Below are 18,499 nucleotides of genomic sequence, written 5' to 3' on the forward strand. Positions count from 1 at the left end.
CTGAGTGTGAAGTATAGTGGTTGTAACGGTAGGTGTGGCAGCACTGAAGCCGGACGGATGAAATGTTTGTAGCGTGTGGATGAATTCTGCCCTATGTGAACGACGGTGCTAAGCTCACGTGCCTCAAACCACTGCAGAGCTATGTATAGTGGTTGTAACGGTGGGTGTGCGGCGCTGAACCCGGACAGATGGAGTACTGTCGCGTGTGGATGAAACCTGTCCTACATCAGCGACGATGTTAAGCTAGTGGCTTGAAAACAATGCTGGTACGGACGGATATAGGAAAGAAACGGGAGCACTTTACCTGTGTAGGAGTGTCACTGTTACATGAGGATGAAGCCGCCTGCTGGACCTCCATACCTACCTCTTGGAAGGCCCGCATCATGGCCGATACATCCCAAAGAGATCTACAGCTTCAAGCGCATTGTGACGTCTGTCGTATGTAGGCGAAGCAACAAAGTCTGCGGGCAGCTGCTCGATGAGCGTGGACGGAGCAGGAGTTGTCGCTCGTTTGGGAAACAGCGAGGAAGGAAGTCGGCGGAGGTGCAAGACAACAGAAAGCAACAACGGAAGCAGCGCCTCAGGACACAGACAGTACAAAAGCCGTTCAACCACCGTCCTTATCATTTTCCTCTACAACATCTCTTTCATTGCTCGCTGCCGCCATAACTTCCTCACATCCCGCTCCATTGTCTATCACGCATCCATTGTCCGTCGCTTCTATCCGCCTTCACAATGCACTTCGCGTCTTTGTTCGCCCTCCTCATGGGTGCTGCTTCCGCCGTCGAATCCTTCCTCCTCCCAGAAGGCCCGCCTCCAAACGTCAATCGCCCAATCTGCGGCTCGCCTGACCCCTCGGCGTCAACCCTCAACCTCACTCGATACCTTGCCGAGCAGGAGCGCCAAAGGAGGATCGCCGGTCACCTCGTACAAAGGACCCCCATCATCATTGACACTTGGTTCCATGTCGTTGCTGGCGGCAGAAACAAGACGCAAGGCTTTGTCAGTGTGAGTTTCCCTTGTCCGTCCTGCTTCTGACCCTTGATACTAACTGTCCACAGAATCAAACAGTCATGAATCAGCTGGACAGACTGAACGAAGATTTCGCGCCTCACGGCATTTCTTTCAAGCACAGTGGCACCACTCACACCGTCGAACCCAAGTGGAGTGTCTGGAAGGTCGACCGCGAAACTGCTACGATGCCGAAATCATTCTTCAATCTACAGGAGATGCCGATGAGGAGACACTTGCGCAAAGGCACCTACACCACGCTCAACGTCTTCATTTTGGAGGATTTCGAATACAAAGTTGAGGGGCTGTGCTACCCTCCTCGCGATGTGGTTGGAGTGAGCGGTATGTCGTCGATTGATGTGTCGATGACTACATATGAAATGTGGGCAATCCTGACGCTACCTCTCGTTCGCCATACTAACGAATCAGATTCTGGATGGACGGTTGCTTGATCGATCATAGGACCCTTCCAGGAAGCGGATCACGCAGTTCTCTTTTCAGTCAACGGACAGGCGCTACTCTTTCGCACGAGGTTGGGCACTGGCTCGGGCTTTTTCATCCGTTCCAAAGCGGATGCGACGAACCAAATGACTTCATCGACGACACTGCCGCGCAGCGTTGGCCATTTATCGACTGCGACGAGGAGCAAAGTGACTCTTGCCCTTTTCAAGAAGGCAACGACCCTGTTCACAACCTGATGGGTTATGCTCCGGAGTAAGTGATGCTTCCTGACCTGAGTCTGAGTTGTTTGCTGACTTTTGAGAAGCAAATGTCGCAGTGAGTTCACCGTGGGACAACAGGAACGCATGCACAACATATGGGAGTCGCTCCGCCAGCCGTTGCACGGATTGGACCCGTCCAAGATGTTTGAAGACGACGATTGAAGACGACATGGATTGATGACGGCGCTTCATTTTTTGATGGAAGAGATGGTGTTTCCTTTCTTATTCCAGCAACCTTTTCCTAAAAAGCGTTAGAATCCAAACTTTTCTTATGATGCTGTTGTTCTTCGAGTGATCTGTGACCAGCCACCGAAGCGGCACGAGCCCCAGAAATGTCAACTGCAAGCAGAGCCTCCAATCCCACAGTTTCCCGACATGGAAATTCCAGGAACAAGAGGCAGCACGCGAGACGAATGGCGCAGCAGCAAGGCAAGGGCGCAGTTCAGGCTCATGCAACACGCTCCTTTAGTACTACAAGAGGGTGCCACAACCACAGCGCAGCGGCAGATAAGAGGTGCAGGGCGCCTCCCCGTTCCGGGTAGTTAGCCGGCGCAGGAGGCGAGGGGAGGGGATGGGGCACGCGCCGCCGCACGCTGTGCTGTAACTACCACCACCGCGATCGCTTGTGCTCCCCACACGACCCCAGGCAAGGCAAATCAAAGCAAGCCAAGGCCAACGCAACCGCTCTGGCTCAGGGCGAGTGGTGGCGGCTTGGGCTTGGCGGTGCGGTGCTGGTGGTGAGTGTGATCGACATGGATGGAAGATCGACCCGCCCCGGCTCGCAAAAGCCATCCGAGTCCGACAGCGCTGGTGAGCGAGTGAGCATGATCAACCAGCCAGCCAGCCAGCCCCCAGCTCAGCGCCGCCCCAGTCCCACCAACGGGGCGCGCGCTATTAGTTAGCTATCGCCTCCTGCATGCATGCAATATGCACGCACGGCGCCCCCCTGTCTATGTGTACTGATGCCGTCAGCTTGGCGGGCCGGCGGCGCCGAGGCGCGGAGCTTGTCGCGCCGCGCAGGCATGGGTAGGTACCTAGGTGCTTATCAGCGCCAACATAAGTGCTTGCCTGCCTGCCATGCTACCTACCTATCCGATTCTTCTTGGCGTCTATCTGCATAGGTACGGCTTACATATCTACTGCACTACCCTTGCGTTGCGTCGTGACGCCTGCTCTCGTTGTCGCGACGCCGTCTTCATCTCAATGTACCTAGTACCTAAGATAGGTAGTTACCGCACTAACTTGGTCACAGGCCCTTGTCTCGCTGCTACATACAATAGCCTACATACATACATAATCCGTACTCGTGCCTGGAACCGTCTCCCGCGTCCGCATGCGCGTTTGGTGCGGTGCCGAATAATCGTACTCTGTACTTTTAGGTTCGCGCTCGCGCGCCCTCCTCGTTTGCCGGCTTCGTGCGCATGTGCAAGTGAGTATATATGAGGGAAAGGCGCTTTGATGAAGGTCCTGGCTGCTGGCGGCGGACGTCATCGTGTCTGAGCACCGCGCTCGCTGGAAGCCGTTGTGGTGCTTGAGGTTTTGGATTCGTTGTCGTCGGTAGGGAGGGAGAACGTGCTCCCACCGCGGTCGGCACTCATGGCTGGTTTCTAACGTGTTCGCAGGACTCATGTCGCCTTCCTTACTACATACCGTACACCCTCTCGGCGAGGCGGCGGTCTTGCACCCCCCCTCCTCAATCAACGGCGCTTTCTCCACACACTGCTCTCGCCTCATCGATCCTGCCCGCCTGGTAGAATGGTTGATTGCCGAACAAGTAGATAGTCGACTGCTTACCTACGCCGCTGATCCAAGAATAATGTCCGGAGGGGGGGATCGCGCTACAGCTACCCGGATACGTAACGTCCTTGACCATGAACCGAGGAAATGGATCTCAAGGGCCAAAAAAACGACTTTTCTTAATTTCTTAAAGGTTATGCTACAGCACGTCCACATTCTCCCACAGTTGCAAAGCCAATACGAGTATACCAAACCCCCCCCAAACGCCCCCCACCACCCTACCCCTCCCCCTCAAACGGCTCACTCCCCTCCCGCACCTCGCCCAAACTCCCACTCACCCACGCCGCAAACGCCGTGCCGCCGCCCACGACGAGCACAATAACGGCGACGACGAGCGCGGCGGTGCAGAAGCGGCGGCAGCCGGCCTTGTAGCGCTGTCTTTGGCAGCCTAGGGGGGAGAGGGGCGCGTGCGTTTCTGTTAGGAGCGCGCTGCTGCTGGCGGTGTTGTTGATGGTGCCGTTCTCCAGGTCCAGCCCCCGCAGGTGGTTAAGGCGCTGTGAGCGGCGCGAGCGCCACGCGCAAGGCGCGCCTGTCGTTACTGTTGCAGCGGCAGCGGGAGCTGCGGGGACAGTAGGGGAGGGAGTAGGAGTTTTAGGGACGGCAGGCGCGCCACGCACCCGCCTCGTCCAGTCCAGCCACCCCTGGTCCTGGCGCTCGAGGCGCGCATCGCCGACATCGCCTTCGCCACCCTCGACGACGTGGACGCCGTAGCCGTAGCGCGTGGGCGTGGGGCTGCTGTAGCCGTAGCCGTAGCCGTATCCGTAGTCGTAGCCGTTGCTATTGCTGTTGGCTTGCTCGTGGCGCGGGATAGTGACTCTGTCCGCAGCCAAGAGCGAGCGTACGGGAAGCCGCTCACTCCCGCTAGGCCGCTCACTCTCGCTCGCCCTCTCGCTCTCGACCTTCAACTTCCGGACGCGCAGCTCGCGCGCCGCGTCGTCTGGCAGGCGCAGCAGTGCCTGGAAGGTTGGGTACGAGACGAGCAGGGCGTGGCGGGCGAGGAGGGCGGCGAGGCTGTTTTCGGCGGCGGCGGTGGCGGTCGCGGGGTAGGGCGTGTAGGTTGGGTCGGGGGTGAAGGGGGTGGTGGTTGTGGTTGTGGTGGAGTTGGGGTTGGGGTTGAGTACAGGCGAGGAGGGGAATGAGTTGGGCGTGGGGATGCCGTGTGGTGGGTAGGGCGTTAGTTCTATGGCGCCGGGGACGGCGGGCGTGTATGGTGGGGAGCGGACGTGCTGGCGGAAGAGCGCTGTCGGGTTCGTGGGGGTGGGGGGTGTGGTTGGCGTGGTGGCGGTTTTGGTCGTGTTTGTGGTGGGGAGCGTGTCGGATTCGTTGGACTGCTGGTTGCTGCGCCCGATGCGCTTGAGCGAGCTGGTGAATGGCTGCCACATTGTCGTGAATTAAGGTCGAGAGTTGGGAAGAGCGGTGGAAGCGGCTTTTCCTGGTGTTGGACGTTGGACACTGTGGTGTGTCGAGATGCTGAGGCCGACCAGAAGTGCTCGAAGCCAGAGGAGATGCTCGATGTGAGTGAGATTCTCGAGGTATACCGAGAAGCGTGAAGTGGCGGAGATACTCGAGAGATCCAGAGATGGCGACCTGTAAGTGAAGACTGAAGAACTAAGGCCACGAGAGCAACCACCCAGGTATTTAAAATACCCCAAACCCTTACCCGTGGACAAATCCATAATGTGGTAGCGAGGAGCGTTTACCATGAAAAAGAACAAGAACAGAGCGCAAGATCTCCCCATTCCAAGTCCGAGCCGTTGGAAGACCTTGGCACGAGCGGATCTGGCCCATGGAAAAGAGAAAAGAACACCGACATCAGCAGGCAGCAAGGTATCACCGCCAAAATCGCAAAATCTAGTAGAAATAAGACAAAAAATAGTTGCGACGCCCCAAAGAGGCCAGCTACCTACATATACATACGCGCACCAACGCCCTCTAAACAGCCTGCACCTTGCGATAGCTTGGCGGTCTAATCGTACGTCCAATGATCTTGCCCGCATAAGGCGGCACCAGCGCAATCGCCGCAATCACAATAATGCGCCACGCAAAGTCGACCGTAATCATGTAATGCAGGTCAAAGTAGTCGCCCAAGAACGGGATGCTGCCGAAGAAGATGCTGGCCGTGCCCAGGATGCTGAAGATCATAACCGGGTGCCACGTCGTGACCTCTGCGGCCACCATGGCTAGCTCGTTCATCACCAGCACCGTGAACGACACGGCGACCATCTTGTGGAAGTCGGTCACTCCTACCAAAATCTGCGAGAGCCCTTGGATCATGCTGCCTTGGTAGATGGACACGGCCACCCAGATGAAGAACGTCTTATAGCTCAGGCTGCGGCCTGTCGTGAGCTCTTTGTACAGCTCCGGGTATAGATTCGCCAGTGACTCGTCGACGTCGCGGTCAAGCACCAGCGAGAAGACGGGCGCCATCGTGTACAGCGTCGCGTAGCCAACGAGCAGCCAGTCGCGGTAGAGTGCGATCGGCTCGAACTTGGACGCGATGCTGTAAATGGTTTGGCAGACGGAGATGATCAGACCTCTGTGGATGACAAACTGCGCGAGCTTGGCCGAGCGCTTGTAGCTGTTTCGGCCGTGCCACACGAGCAGCTTGGTGAGGTAGCAGAACTGTTCGATGGAGAAATCCGCAGCCAGAGACGCTTGTTTTCCCTCTTTGCCGACGATACCGACACCGACATCAGCTGCCTGGATCATGGAAACATCGTTACCACCGTCACCGATGCAGCAGATACGCTTCTTGGTGTAAGCGCGGATGAGCTTAGCAACGTCGGCCTTTTGTGTCGGCGAGCAACGGCAGGCGACGACCGTTGGAAGACGGACGGCAATGGAGATGAAATCCTCGCGGAAGTGCGTGAGCATAAGAGAGAGCGATTCGCCATCTATCAAAAGGCAAGAGTCTGGTTTTCCACGCAAAAGATCCAGAGTGTCGTTGGCGAGGTCTTTGCGCTTCATGTTGGCGACTGTGTGGATATACTGGCCACGGGCGACCAGCTTCGAGCTGACAGCCACACAACGCGCAGTTTCGACTTTGTCACCCGTCAACATCCAGATCTTGATGCCAGCATTGCGGAGCAACTCGAGTGAAGGTTTGACATCGCGCTGCAGCTTGTCTTCGACACCAGTGACACCCAGCAGCTCCAGGTCGTTCTCAAGAAAGTCCTTGACCACGTTCGCCATCGCGGCGTCGCGTCCATGCAAGGACAAAGAGGCTTGAGAAAACTGGTTGGTGAAGTCGTCGTACTGTTGAGGCGACAGCTTCTTGCGTCCGACGACCAGTGTGCGAAGGCCTTCTCTTGCCATATTTGCCGTTTCTTCATCAAGCCAGTCATTCGCAGCGACGATGGAGGCCATAACGGTATCGGCACCCTTCTGATAGAACCAAATTTCACCGTTGTCGCTGGGGCTATTTTCCGATCCTTGGAAGAACTTGACAACGATACCCATGCGTTTACCTTCCGACGTAAAAGGAAATACATTGAGAATCTGTACTTTGACAACCGTCCGGCCTGTTTCCACGGATTGAAGGGTGATGCTGTGACGATCCCGCTGGAGAAGCCGAAGGCCGACGTTTTCAGTCCATCTCACAATGGCAATCTCATCAGGGGACGACGCCTGGTAGGTCGTGATAAGTTCTCCGTTCACTTCCTCCGTGGTAGGCGTAACGTTGTGGCAAAGAGCTAGAGCCAAGACAACGTCACGCACACGTGACCCAATTTCTCGTCGAGTTCTCGTGGCGGAAGTCGCAGGCGCTGTGTATGCCGAAGATGGGGTAATAAGCGTCGAAGACTCCGATCCGTCTGCGGACATTGGAAATGCTTGTTGAACGTAGGCATTGACTTCGTCCATTGCTTCATTCGCGTATGAGACGGTACCAACGTGTATCTTCTTCATTTCCATTTCTGTTTGAATTAGCAGGGACAAATCATAGCCAGCGGGTCAACTTACCGTTTTGGGTGAGCGTTCCCGTCTTGTCACTGAGGAGATATTCAACCCGCCCAAGATCCTCTGGAATTGTACTGGTTCGTACAATAGTACCCGGAATACCCTGATCCTTCTCGATAAAACGAGCATAGACGGATTTGCCCATGTCCAGGTTGACACGGAGACTGATAGGGACGATGGTCGAAAAGAGAATAAGGAACCGCATGACAGAAACATACCATTCCCTGCCACCTTCAGCCTTGAAGCCTTGAAGAGCGACAAGAATGAATGACAGAGCAAGCGTGAGGAAACAAAGAATTTTGGTCAGCGAATTGATCTCAACTTCCAAGAGACCGGTCTTTGACCTCGAGGGAGATGTAGACAAGGCTTGACGGGTCTCGACTCCAGTATAAACAACCACAGCGAGAACCGTAGATGTAGAAGCCAAAACTGTGTTCGCCCAGGCGGTATTATCAATAGTCAGAGGAGCAGATTGTGGCGTTTCAGAAGCATCGCCCTCGTGAGGATCATAACCACTCTTTGGTTTCGGCAGAAGTTCCACTGTTCCCACAAAGTCATTGACCTTCTTGTCAGGTTTGCCGGCCACGATCCGCAAGCGCGTGAATTCACCGACGTCTAGAGCCTGAGTGAGGGACGAAGCGAGACGTAACTTCCAGTCGGTTTCACCATCAAGCTGGTCCGTCCGGATGAAGGCTTCCCCCGATGAATCACTGCTGGATGCTGTGTTCTCCTTCATCGCCGCTTCATTCTCCTTCTGCACACTTTCCTGGACCTCTGAACCACTTGTATCCGTATCAATAAGGTTCGGTTCCGGCTTTATTGGAGGTGACGGTTCCTGGGGCTCTTGTATCGCATTCTCACTCAGATATGATTTGAGGACCACCATATCCGCTGGCACACGTTGGTCTTTTCCAAGCTTGACGATATCGCCCACCTTGAGATCTTTTGAAGGCTTATTGGCCTCTGTAACCGACGCCGTCGGTCTCTCGCCAACCAAGTTTTCTTCCTCGCGCCCAACCTCAGAAGTTCGAGTGCTCTTGCGCTTGTCCTTCCCTTTGCGCCGTGATCCAAAACTCTTTCCCGTTGTGGTGCCTGTGACTGTTGGGTCATCGAATCTCAAGACCGTGTAGTTCTCCGAGTTGGCTTCGGCGTCTCGACGTCGCCGGTGTATATCATCTATCGCTTCTTTTCCGAGGGTGATGCACAAGACAAACGCCAGCGGCGCAACATACGTGGAGAGGTAGCCGATGCGCAACGGCGGAATAACCTGTGAAAGCGCAACGAGCAAGAAATACATGTTGAAGAAGAAAGAAAATTCGTTGTACAGGGTGCGTGGGAGGAAGCTCCATGGGGTATATTTGGCGTTGGAAACAGCGTTCGGAGGGAAGCGGGTGGATTGGGCCTGGCCGACGGCGACGGTACGGTTGGAAGAGGGGTCATGCTCTTCCTCGGCCTGGTCTTCGGTATGCTCAGGCGGTGCGAGCGAGCTCTTGGAAGACTTGAAGCTGGGTAGCCGCATGCGCGAGGCTAGCCGTTGGATTCTGCCTTGTTTCGGCGCCGCGTCTCTTACGCGCGTCGTAGGCAGCAAAGGGGCATCGTCGTCGCCGATGGTGCCTATGCTGTTATGAGCAGAATGGTGCTTGGGAGCGTCATCGTCGTCGATGAGGCCGCGCAGGCTCTCGGCGTCTGGGTCCTGGTCTCTGTTGCCGCGAAGCCTGCCGACGCGCAGGTTGCGGAGAGGAATTCGGGCGCCCAGCTGGTACTGGGGCCGCGACGAGGGCGCAGGCGGGTCGGTGTCATGGTCGGGCGTCTGGATGGGGTCGAGCAGCTCGAGGTCCGAGTCGCTGTCATCAACGGGCGAGTCTGGCGCGTTGGGCTGGTGGTATTGATGTGAGAGGGACATGCCGCATCGGAGGTGTCGGCGGGTCGTCTGGGGTTGCGGGATGCGGATACGGGCGTGGCGATCAAAGCACGAGCGTTGGGGGTGCCCGGGGGCTTTTGCTTGCGGGCTCGCTGGGAGCCTTGCGTGCTGGTGAGGTGCGCTGCGTTGGCGGAGGCCGTGGGGAGTCGCTGAGACGTCGGGGTGATGGTCCGAACGGAAACGCGGCCTTCGCAGGAACCTAACTAACTTTTGAGCTTAAACAATCGTTGGCAAGCTGTCCTCTCCAACTATCCAATCCACAGTCAGCAAGCATGTTCTGCTGAACCCCGCCATACCTCGACCCAGGGCTTCTCTGCCTTTGCATCGTAGCCTTTCCGTTCTGTTTGTATAGGTTCGCAGGCTCGCTACGCCGCTGCCGCTCCTCGCGCTCGGTCCCGACGACTGATCATGCGCAGTATTTCATCTACCTTCCTGTCCTCATAGAATAATTGCCGTAATGGAGAACCCTCACGATCCCCCGCGCACGCCTACGAACGCCGCCGATGACACGATTCCACTCTCGACTCCCCAGCCCGAGGGCGCCGCCCCCACACACCACCCCCAGCCGCAAGACCTCGTGGCCGAATCCGTTGAAACCGCCCAGGCCAACGTCTCCCATGCGACGAGCCCGCCCATGAGCTACCAGTCTCCCGAGACGCTAGAAACCGCCCCGCGCACCTCGTGGGACGCCCACCCCGTCAATGGCCACAGCCGCACCAACACCTTGGAGCTGGCCGCCGCGCTGGACAATAGCGACGATGATTTCTTCAGCCGTCGCTACGACTCGGAAGCACAACCTGCGCACGACTATGCGAGGGAAACAACTACCGCGCCTGAAGAGGCTCCGGCTGTAGAGGCTCCAGCTCATCCTTCAGAACCGTCACAGGCGACCGAGGGGGCAGCAGCAGCACCGTCTGTGGATGACCAGGTACTGAAGTCTGCGCAGAAGCCGGATTTGCCACCCAACGCAGAACCACTCCCAGTCTCTGCGCAAGACCCAGTCCCTGTAGATGAACAGTTTCCCGCGCCTGCCCACGATTCGACCCAAGACCCCGTCGAGGAACAAGTTTCCCATCCAACCGAGGACTCGGAGTCCGCCCGCATTGATGACGCAGTCTCTGTGCCGATTGAACAGCCAGAGCCGGGTCGTGCGGAGGGCCCTGCGCCCACACCGCTTGACGAGGCGGCCCCGACGCCTGCTCACGAACAGCCTGACATTGAGACCATTGATACCGAGGCGTTGCATGCAACCAATCCCGCAGCGGAAGCGTCCGATGAGCATGCAAATTACGAACATTACGAACACCAAGGCGAAACTACGGCCCTCGAGCAAGCAGCCCAGGAGAAAGCGGATGCGCCATTGGCTGAAGACACCGGTTCGCCGAACGTCGAATGGGGTGCGACAGACACGTTCGACCTTGGAACTCATACAATGCCGGTAGAGGAAGCGAAAGCGGAGACTTTCCCAGAGGTGCAGCCCGAAGATTCGGTCGTTCACCAGGAAGCCGAGAACGAGGCTGCAACTGCGGTTGAGCAATCAGCACCCGACCTTGATTGGGGCGCCGCTGATGCCGAGGACTTCGTTCTGGGAACACAAGAAGCTGGAGTGGAACAGGTGCAACCGGAACCGATGTCGCATCAGGAACCCGAGATGGCGCCGGCGGATATAGCTCCTGAATCTGGTGCTGTGGAACGCGACTGGAACCAGGTCGAATTGGAGTGTGGCACAGCACCAGATGGTCCTTTTAATGTCAGTTTAGAACCAACAAGCGAAACAGCGTATGCAGAGGATCATGCTCCAACACACCAGGAGCCTACTGATCATGGCATCGCTACGACCGAGGAACATGGCACTGGGAATTTGGATTGGGGCAAGGTTGATGAAGATATCGATTTTGATGCCATCACTCAGCCCACCCAAGAAACCAGTGCCGAGGCGCCTTCTACGGCAGAGGTACCGACGGAGGCCCCTCAGGCTGGAGTTCCTCAAACTGAAGTTTCTCAAACGGAAACCTCTAGCTTTGCGCCTAAAGAGCCTGAAGTCCAGAATACGGCCATGTTTGAGTCATCTGACGGTCCGGATTTGGATTGGGGTAATGCCGGTGATGCCGATATAGATTTTGGCGCCATTGCCCAGCCTGAACAAGCCACCAGTGCGGAAGTGCCCTCAACGGCGGAGGCACCACAGACAGAAGCTCCTAGCTTTGCACATGAAGTGCCTGCAGTTCAAAATGCTGCTACCGCTGAGCCATCTGGCGCTCCAGATCTGGATTGGGGTACTGCTGATGATGCGGATTTCGGTTTTGGTGCCAACACATCCGAGGCGCAAGGATTAGGACTTTCTGGTGCCGAAGAAAAACCCACAGAGAACAAGGAGCCAGACTTAAGCGCCATGTGGGCTGAAGCGTTGGCCGACGATGATTTGCTGGACGACACTCCAGCGGAATCCGGGTCGGTCGACCCCTCAGCATTCTTCCTGGACGAAGACGATGAAGGGTTCCTCGATGACACTGTGCCTCAACCGGATCAAAACGGTACTCAAACCCCTGACGCTGCTGCACCCGGCACGGTTTCGACTAGTGCAAGTAAATATGCGCCTGCTGCCCCTGCTCAGCCAGCACCGGCCCCAACTGTCACAAACCCATATGCTCCACAGGGCCTCCAGAAGGTGAATCTGTCCCAACCAAGTATGCCGGCACAAGTTTCGCCTTACGGCGCATATGCCTCTGCTTCACCATATGCCGCTTCCGCCCCCTTCCAACAACAACCAACTAGACCGGCGCCAACCTCCGCCCAGAGTTTTGCGGCCAAATCGAAAGGCGGTTACTCTTCGCCCTACGACCTGCCAGAAGACATTGTGAAGCCCAAGAGGCGAGCTCCAGTGCATTCCCAGACGATGCCTATACCGCAGCAAAGAGCACCACCTCCAAGGATCAGCAGCATGTACTCCAACCCTGCCAGTCCCGCAATGCCGCCTCCGTCTGCTGCGAGCATGTCGCCGGCGATGGCTAGTCCTTCTGTGCAGCCGCCTACTGGTGCGTTCGGTGGATCAGCCCCTCCGGAAAGGCCCAAGCCGCCGACTTCAAAGCCCAGCAGTGGTTTCTTTGAGGAGCTACCTGTGGTGCCTAAGCCACGGCCGTCTGGAAGATATACTCCGCAAGTCATTGCACCTACTCCTCCCCCTCAGCAGGCCGTGCCACCTCCGGGCCCTCCACCGGCCCAATTCCAGCCTCCTCCGCCTGTCAGGCAGAGCTCCCAGACTTACGCGCCCCCGCCGCCGGTCGCTGCTCCAGTGCAGAGGCCAGCCTCAACTGTTTATGCTCCTCCGGTCCCTCCTCCGGTTCAGAGGCCTGCTTCGACGACATATGCCGCCCCTGTTGTTCCTCCAGTGCAGAGGCCTGCATCGACGACGTATGCTCCTCCGACTGTTCCTCAGGTGCAAAGATCTGTTTCATCCTATGCCCCTGCGGCTGCTCAGCCGGTACCTCCTCCGATGCCGAGATCCACGACAGCATACGCACCTCCTGCCGCTCCTCAATTGCAACAGCCTGAGCGTTTGGATCCTTTCCCAGCGGCTGCAACGACGTCTGCCACATCGACACTTGCACCAGTACCTCCAGCAGTGCCTGCCACAGCAGCCAGGTATTCTCCTGCTCCGCCCGCGGCCCCCGCTGTCGCTTCGCGTTATTCGCCTGCTCCTCCTTCCGCGCCAAGCACAGGATCGAAGTATTCTCCCGCTCCTCCGTCTGCTCCTCTTAACCCGCAGAATCGATACTCTGCCGAACCAACCGTGCCTCTTCCTAAGCCCGCGACCATGCCTTTCGCTCCAAGGACTTCGAGCCCTCTGGCATTCCACAGCACACCACACCACCAAGAGCACGTGCCACCACCAAGGCCGTCTTCTTCGACATCGTTGCAACAGAGCATAGCTTCTGTAGAAGACAGCTATCGGAGGGCAAGTCTCGAGCCGGTGCAGGAGACTCTCCTGCATACCGCGCAAAAACCTGCGACACCGCCACCACCGCCGAGGAGTGTGCCTGCTTCTGTTGTAGGATCGCCGAAGAGACGTTCCACTGCCAACTACACTCCGCAGTCCGCCTACGCACCGCAGTCCAGTTACACTCCTCAGTCCAATCCGCCGCAGTACCACCGTAACTTTGTCTCTTCGCCTGGCCAAGATTCTGAGATGCCGCCGGTGCGCCGCTCGCAGTCACAGTCTCCCGGAGCCACCATGAAAGGACCTAAGTTGGCGATGGCGCCCATTGAACGGCCTGCTTCCGTCACTGGTTTAGCCTCTCCTGTGGGAGGACCCCAAGCGCAATATACCCCCAGTGTGCCTGCCTCTGCAGGCCGTAAACGCACGTTTTCTGTGAACCTTAATTACATCAAGCCTACTGACGAACTCGCAATGGATCCTCTCGAGCGATGGAAGGGTTCACCGATTTTCAAGTGGGGGCTTGGCGGTTCCGTCCTGACCACATTCCCCAAGCACATCCCTCGATATGGCACTGGCGCTGTTGGTGCTATGATCAAGTGTACTCCAGGTGAGGTCAAGCTTCAAAGTGCCAAGACGCTATGCCCTCTATCAGACTCGGTCGCAAAATTCCCCGGTCCGCTCAAGACCAAGGGCAAGAAGAAAGATGTTCTCGGCTGGCTCAAGTCTAACATAGAGTCGATGGATAAAGACTACCGCGAGAAAATTTTCAACGGGGAACTGCTCGCGGAGGCAAGGACAAGGTTTGAAGAGAAGATCTTGCTTTGGAAGATACTGGAGATCTTTGTTGAGCATGACGGCCATCTCGAAGGCTCTGACGCAGTCAACCAGGCTGTTAAAAAGGTTCTGGCACCCGAAGGCTCAGAAAGCAGCGAGGGTGGTCCAGTGCTTACCTCGGCCGACCTCATGGGTCAGACTACGTCGACTGGATCCGCTGTAACAGCCGAGCCGATTGACCCCCAGGCCGTTGACCAACTTCGTGCCCACCTACTAAAAGGTGATAGGGAAAAGGCCGTCTGGGATGCTGTTGATAAGCGTCTATGGGGTCACGCAATGCTCATTGCTTCCACCTTGAGCAAAGATTTGTGGAAGCAAGTTGTCCAAGAGTTTGTGCGTCAAGACGTCAGGAAAGTGTCCGGCAACAACCAGTCTCTCGCTGCACTGTACGAGGTCTTTGCCGGAAACTGGGAAGACAGCATTGATGAACTCGTTCCCGCCTCTGCAAGAGCCGGATTCCAGATGGTCAGCAAGACTGACAGGTCCGGTGCCAATACGAACGTGCTCGAAGGGCTTGATCGTTGGCGCGAGACCCTTCTTCTTGTGACTAGCAACAGAAGCGAGGGTGATAACCAGGCTCTTGTGGCACTGGGCAAGCTCTTGGCGGGCTACGGCAGAGTCGAAGCTGCGCACATCTGCTTCCTATTCGCCAGGACAGCGGTGATCCTAGGTGGTGCTGAAGATCCCGCGGCCCACCTGGTTCTGATAGGCGCTGATCGCTTCGATGTGGGCAAGGAAATGGAGCCTATTCTCCTCACCGAGATCTTTGAGTATGCCGTTACGTTGTCATCTAGCATGGCTCCTCCGGCCATCCCGCATCTGCAAGCGTACAAGCTCGCGCGCGCTTTCACTTTGGCCGAGTATGGCTACAGGACAGAGGCACAGGCTTACTGCGATTCTATCGCTGCTGCCATGAAGTCCACGACCAAGGTGTCGCCCTACTATCACTCGACTTTGGTGTCGGAGCTGGATGATCTCATTAAGCGACTGTCACAATCGCCCAAGGATGGTTCGTCTTCTTGGATATCAAAGCCCACCATGGGTAAGGTGTCTAGCAGTGTCTGGTCGAGCTTCAACAAGTTTGTCGCTGGAGAAGACGATAGCGATGGCGCTTCGACTGGAGGCGCTGCGGCTGACCAACGCAGCCCCTTCGCTAAGATGTCAGGTGAAACGCCTACAGTCAGCCGCTCGCCATCCGTTGCAGACCTGTCCGGGTCTTTCGGCGCGGCCATGAGCGGCATCAACTCTTCAGCTGTTGCCGGCTCAAGATATGCTCCCGCTGCGCCAAGTGCTTATGCTCCCCGTTCCTCGATGGAGAAGGCCAGTCGTTATGCTCCGCAAAACTCATCGCCGTATGCGCCGAGCAGGTCTTCGATGGAGACGATGGAACGTCCTGATATGGTCACGGATCCGATGTTTGCCCATCAAGAGACGCCACCATCGTCGTACAACCCGTCTTCTCAGTACGCGCCCAAACCTGCCAGCGTTTATGCGCCTAGCGGGTTGAGCTCTACAACTTCCCCTCCCAACTCGATGAACCCGTTGGGAAGCCCTTACAGCCCGACAACGGCCATGGGCAGCTACCAACCTCTTGCCGCCACCATGCATAATGAAGCGGCCGGGGATAACGCACCCCAGACGAACAATTTTGGACCGCCTCTCGGCTCGAACGGGCCCCAAAAGAGCCCTTACGAACCTCAAACGAGTCCTTACGACCCCCCAGCGAGCTCTTACGAACCGCCTACGAGCTCTTACGAACCACCAACAAGTTCCTATGAGCCGCCCTCGTACCAGCCTTATGAACCCGAACCCGAAGAAGAGAAGGAGGCCGAAACGAAGCCAAAGAAATCGATGATGGATGACGATGATGATGATGAATTGGAGCGTCGCGCCGCCACGCTGAAGGCGCAGCAGAAGGCTGAAGCGGACCGCATCGCTGATGAGGCGTTCCGCAAGGCCGCAGAAGCGGATGGTAAGTTGCCTGTCGACGGGGACTTAATGTATGTATGGGCAAATGCTAACCTCAACCTCAGCCGCCAAGGAAAAGAACCCACCCAAGAAGGGCGGCGGCAGCTGGCTGGGCGGCTGGTTCAAGAAATCCGCCGACACAGACTCGCCCAAGCCCATCCGGGCCAAGCTCGGCGAGGAAAACTCCTTCTACTACGACCCCGACCTCAAGAAATGGGTCAACAAGAAAGCCGGCGCCGAGCAAACTTCGACGCCGTCAGCGACGCCACCCCCGCCCAAGGGCGGCCCGCCCCCCGGCCTCCGCGGCGTCGCGTCGACCAGCAACCTGGCGGGCGCCGCGGCCGGCGGCCCGCCAAAGGGCCTCGTGCCGCCCGGCGCGCTCAACGCCCAGATGCGCAGCACCAGCATGCCGCCGCCGATGGCGATGGCGGCGTCGGCGCCGGGGACGCGGTCGGCGACGCCGGCGGGCGCGCCGCCCGGTGCGGCAGGAGACTCGCCTGCGCTGGGGGGACCGCCGCCGCCGTCGGGGCCGCCGAGTCGTCCGGCCACGAGCATGAGTAATGCCAGCAGTATTGATGATTTGTTGGGGGTGCCGGCGCCGAGGAAGGGGGCGGCGAAGAAGGGGAAGAGGGGGGGACGGTACGTCGATGTTATGGCGAAGTAGGAATAGTGGTGGTAGTAGTGGGTGGGATGCATGGAGGTAGGAAGAGCGCGTTTGGTTTGTCGTTTTTTTGTTTTGTACAGTGGGTGGGAGTCTGGGGGTGCGTGGGGTAGTGGTTGCGTGGGTGCGTGGTTTGTACGATATCAGGACCTGTGGACGTGGTTATAATGGCATGCGTGTTTTCTTTGCTGGAGATGTTGGTGTGTTTGTTCGTGTGTTGTGAATGGATGGGTGGGTGGGTCTGTGTGTGTGGGTTGGTGTGGGAGGTGCGTGCGTATAGTCTTCTGCTCCAACCGTCTTCCTCGTCCTTGGCACATACTTACGTACAACTCTCTCTTTCTCTCTCTCTCTCACGCAATCGTTCTCGCAGTAAAGTAAACCGACTGAGTAGGCAACCAGTGGCGCGCGCTGCTGCTGCTGCCAGACTACATGGATGGAATACCTACCTACCGAGTTGTAGATACCTACAGTCTAGCTGCCGTAAGAACTCTCGCTCACTCTCTTAATCCCTTACCTAGTCCCTATACTATAAGCCTCTTAAAACGGCGTATATATAAACCCTTTCTTAAATCCCTTTATTCCATCAATCTATCTATACAGTCAAGCATGCAGGCCGCTAACGTTAAAACACAACTTCTACCGTTTTTCCCGTTTCATTTCTATTTCTACGTGTATTTCCATTTATAGTAGTATACTATACTATACTACACTATAGACCATACTAGCCTTAGGTAGGCGTGGCCTTTTTACATATACGAGATTATCTAGCTGGGTGTTTAGATAGGATAGGCTATCGATATTTTAGTACATCGACTATATAGCTAAAGTGTAGAAGGTTGTATTCGACTGGATTGGATTGGATTGGATTGGGAGGTTATGTCCCACTATACTACCCTATCTATCTAGCACCACGTACACCTCGGCGCATGCCTCCGAACGCCACTAGCACAGCCTACCGCGCCGCGCAGGCAGGCAGCGCTTACGCACGGAAGGGGCAGTGGCAGCAGCTTTGATGGGTGGGTAGGTAGGAAGCGAGATGCTATGCCTTAATAAATACGTTACTCTCGGTGCGCGAGGAGCGTGATTATTCGATAGTGGCGAGGAAAGTCAAGGCTGGAAGGGAAGGGGTGAGGAAGTTATGGAGAAGGAGAAGGGGGGAGAAGACAAAGAGGAGAAGGAGGAGCGCGTAAATAATACCTAGGTTTTATGTAGATGGGTTGTGTATGTATTTGCGCACGACGCCGTCCCGAGCCTCTCGTGTTTTCTGTTTCTTTTTGATTTCCGCTTCTGCTGCCGCTACTACTCCTACTCCCGCTCCCGCTACTACTCCCACTCTAACTTCCGCTCCAACTTCCACTCCCGCTTCTGCTCGTCTCATCCATGTACCGCACCGTACCTACCACAACGCAGATATATGCATATGCATGTATATGTATACGCATATAACTACCTATATATATACCTAGCTAGCTACCTCCCCCCCTCCTCCCTCCTCCTACCCCCTACACCACCCAACCCCCAATCCAACCACCCACCAAAAAACGCAAAAATGCCGCCCTTTGATATAGACCTAAGCACTTGCGTGAAGTAGCCACCTAGCCACCCAGCATACCAGCCCCCAATCCCTAACCCCGACCCCAGCTAACGCCCTCAAAGATCAATCAATTAATCAATCAATCAATTAATCAATC

General features: G+C 56.6%; 5 protein-coding genes across 5 annotated transcripts; 2 read left to right on the forward strand and 3 right to left on the reverse strand.

The window, feature by feature from the left end:
• Positions 1 to 735: 735 nt before the first annotated feature.
• On the forward strand, positions 736 to 1,895 carry K452DRAFT_294513 (uncharacterized protein; the record flags this gene model as incomplete). The annotated part of the gene is made up of 4 exons (XM_033541709.1): positions 736 to 1,008; positions 1,062 to 1,393; positions 1,441 to 1,725; positions 1,790 to 1,895. The coding sequence occupies 4 exons, from the start codon at positions 736 to 738 to the stop codon at positions 1,893 to 1,895; spliced, it is 996 nt and encodes a 331-aa protein (XP_033401586.1).
• Positions 1,896 to 2,980: 1,085 nt separating this feature from the next.
• Positions 2,981 to 3,607, reverse strand: K452DRAFT_102543 (uncharacterized protein). Its single transcript, XM_033534919.1, has one exon. It carries the CDS (start codon positions 3,465 to 3,467, stop codon positions 3,015 to 3,017), a length of 453 nt encoding a protein of 150 aa, XP_033401587.1. The 5' UTR covers positions 3,468 to 3,607; the 3' UTR covers positions 2,981 to 3,014.
• On the reverse strand, positions 3,608 to 5,187 carry K452DRAFT_102542 (uncharacterized protein). The gene has a single exon (XM_033534918.1). The coding sequence runs from the start codon at positions 4,910 to 4,912 to the stop codon at positions 3,749 to 3,751; it is 1,164 nt and encodes a 387-aa protein (XP_033401588.1). The 5' UTR covers positions 4,913 to 5,187; the 3' UTR covers positions 3,608 to 3,748.
• Positions 5,188 to 5,387: 200 nt separating this feature from the next.
• On the reverse strand, positions 5,388 to 9,753 carry K452DRAFT_242268 (uncharacterized protein). The gene is made up of 2 exons (XM_033537858.1): positions 7,491 to 9,753; positions 5,388 to 7,444 (listed from the first exon to the last, which is right to left on the reverse strand). Exons 1-2 carry the CDS (start codon positions 9,388 to 9,390, stop codon positions 5,463 to 5,465), a joined length of 3,882 nt encoding a protein of 1,293 aa, XP_033401589.1. The 5' UTR covers positions 9,391 to 9,753; the 3' UTR covers positions 5,388 to 5,462.
• On the forward strand, positions 9,547 to 17,303 carry K452DRAFT_315179 (uncharacterized protein). The gene is made up of 3 exons (XM_033543841.1): positions 9,547 to 9,760; positions 9,825 to 16,151; positions 16,213 to 17,303. Exons 2-3 carry the CDS (start codon positions 9,866 to 9,868, stop codon positions 16,809 to 16,811), a joined length of 6,885 nt encoding a protein of 2,294 aa, XP_033401590.1. The 5' UTR covers positions 9,547 to 9,760; positions 9,825 to 9,865; the 3' UTR covers positions 16,812 to 17,303.
• The last annotated feature ends 1,196 nt before the right edge of the window (positions 17,304 to 18,499 follow it).

The sequence above is a fragment of the Aplosporella prunicola genome, assembly GCF_010093885.1.
Source record: "Aplosporella prunicola CBS 121167 unplaced genomic scaffold K452scaffold_3, whole genome shotgun sequence".
NCBI classification, from domain to species: domain Eukaryota; kingdom Fungi; phylum Ascomycota; class Dothideomycetes; order Botryosphaeriales; family Aplosporellaceae; genus Aplosporella; species Aplosporella prunicola.

Excerpts from the sequence above, each read along its gene's own strand:
- K452DRAFT_102542 (XM_033534918.1), bottom strand. The coding sequence starts at position 4,912 with ATGTGGCAGCCATTCACCAGCTCGCTCAAGCGCATCGGGCGCAGCAAC.
- K452DRAFT_242268 (XM_033537858.1), bottom strand. The coding sequence starts at position 9,390 with ATGTCCCTCTCACATCAATACCACCAGCCCAACGCGCCAGACTCGCCC. Across the intron at positions 7,445-7,490 it reads GGGAACGCTCACCCAAAACG|AAATGGAAATGAAGAAGATA; the intron begins GTAAGTTGACCC and ends TAATTCAAACAG.
- K452DRAFT_315179 (XM_033543841.1), top strand. The coding sequence starts at position 9,866 with ATGGAGAACCCTCACGATCCCCCGCGCACGCCTACGAACGCCGCCGAT. Across the intron at positions 16,152-16,212 it reads CAAGGCCGCAGAAGCGGATG|CCGCCAAGGAAAAGAACCCA; the intron begins GTAAGTTGCCTG and ends CCTCAACCTCAG.
- K452DRAFT_102543 (XM_033534919.1), bottom strand. The coding sequence starts at position 3,467 with ATGAGGCGAGAGCAGTGTGTGGAGAAAGCGCCGTTGATTGAGGAGGGG.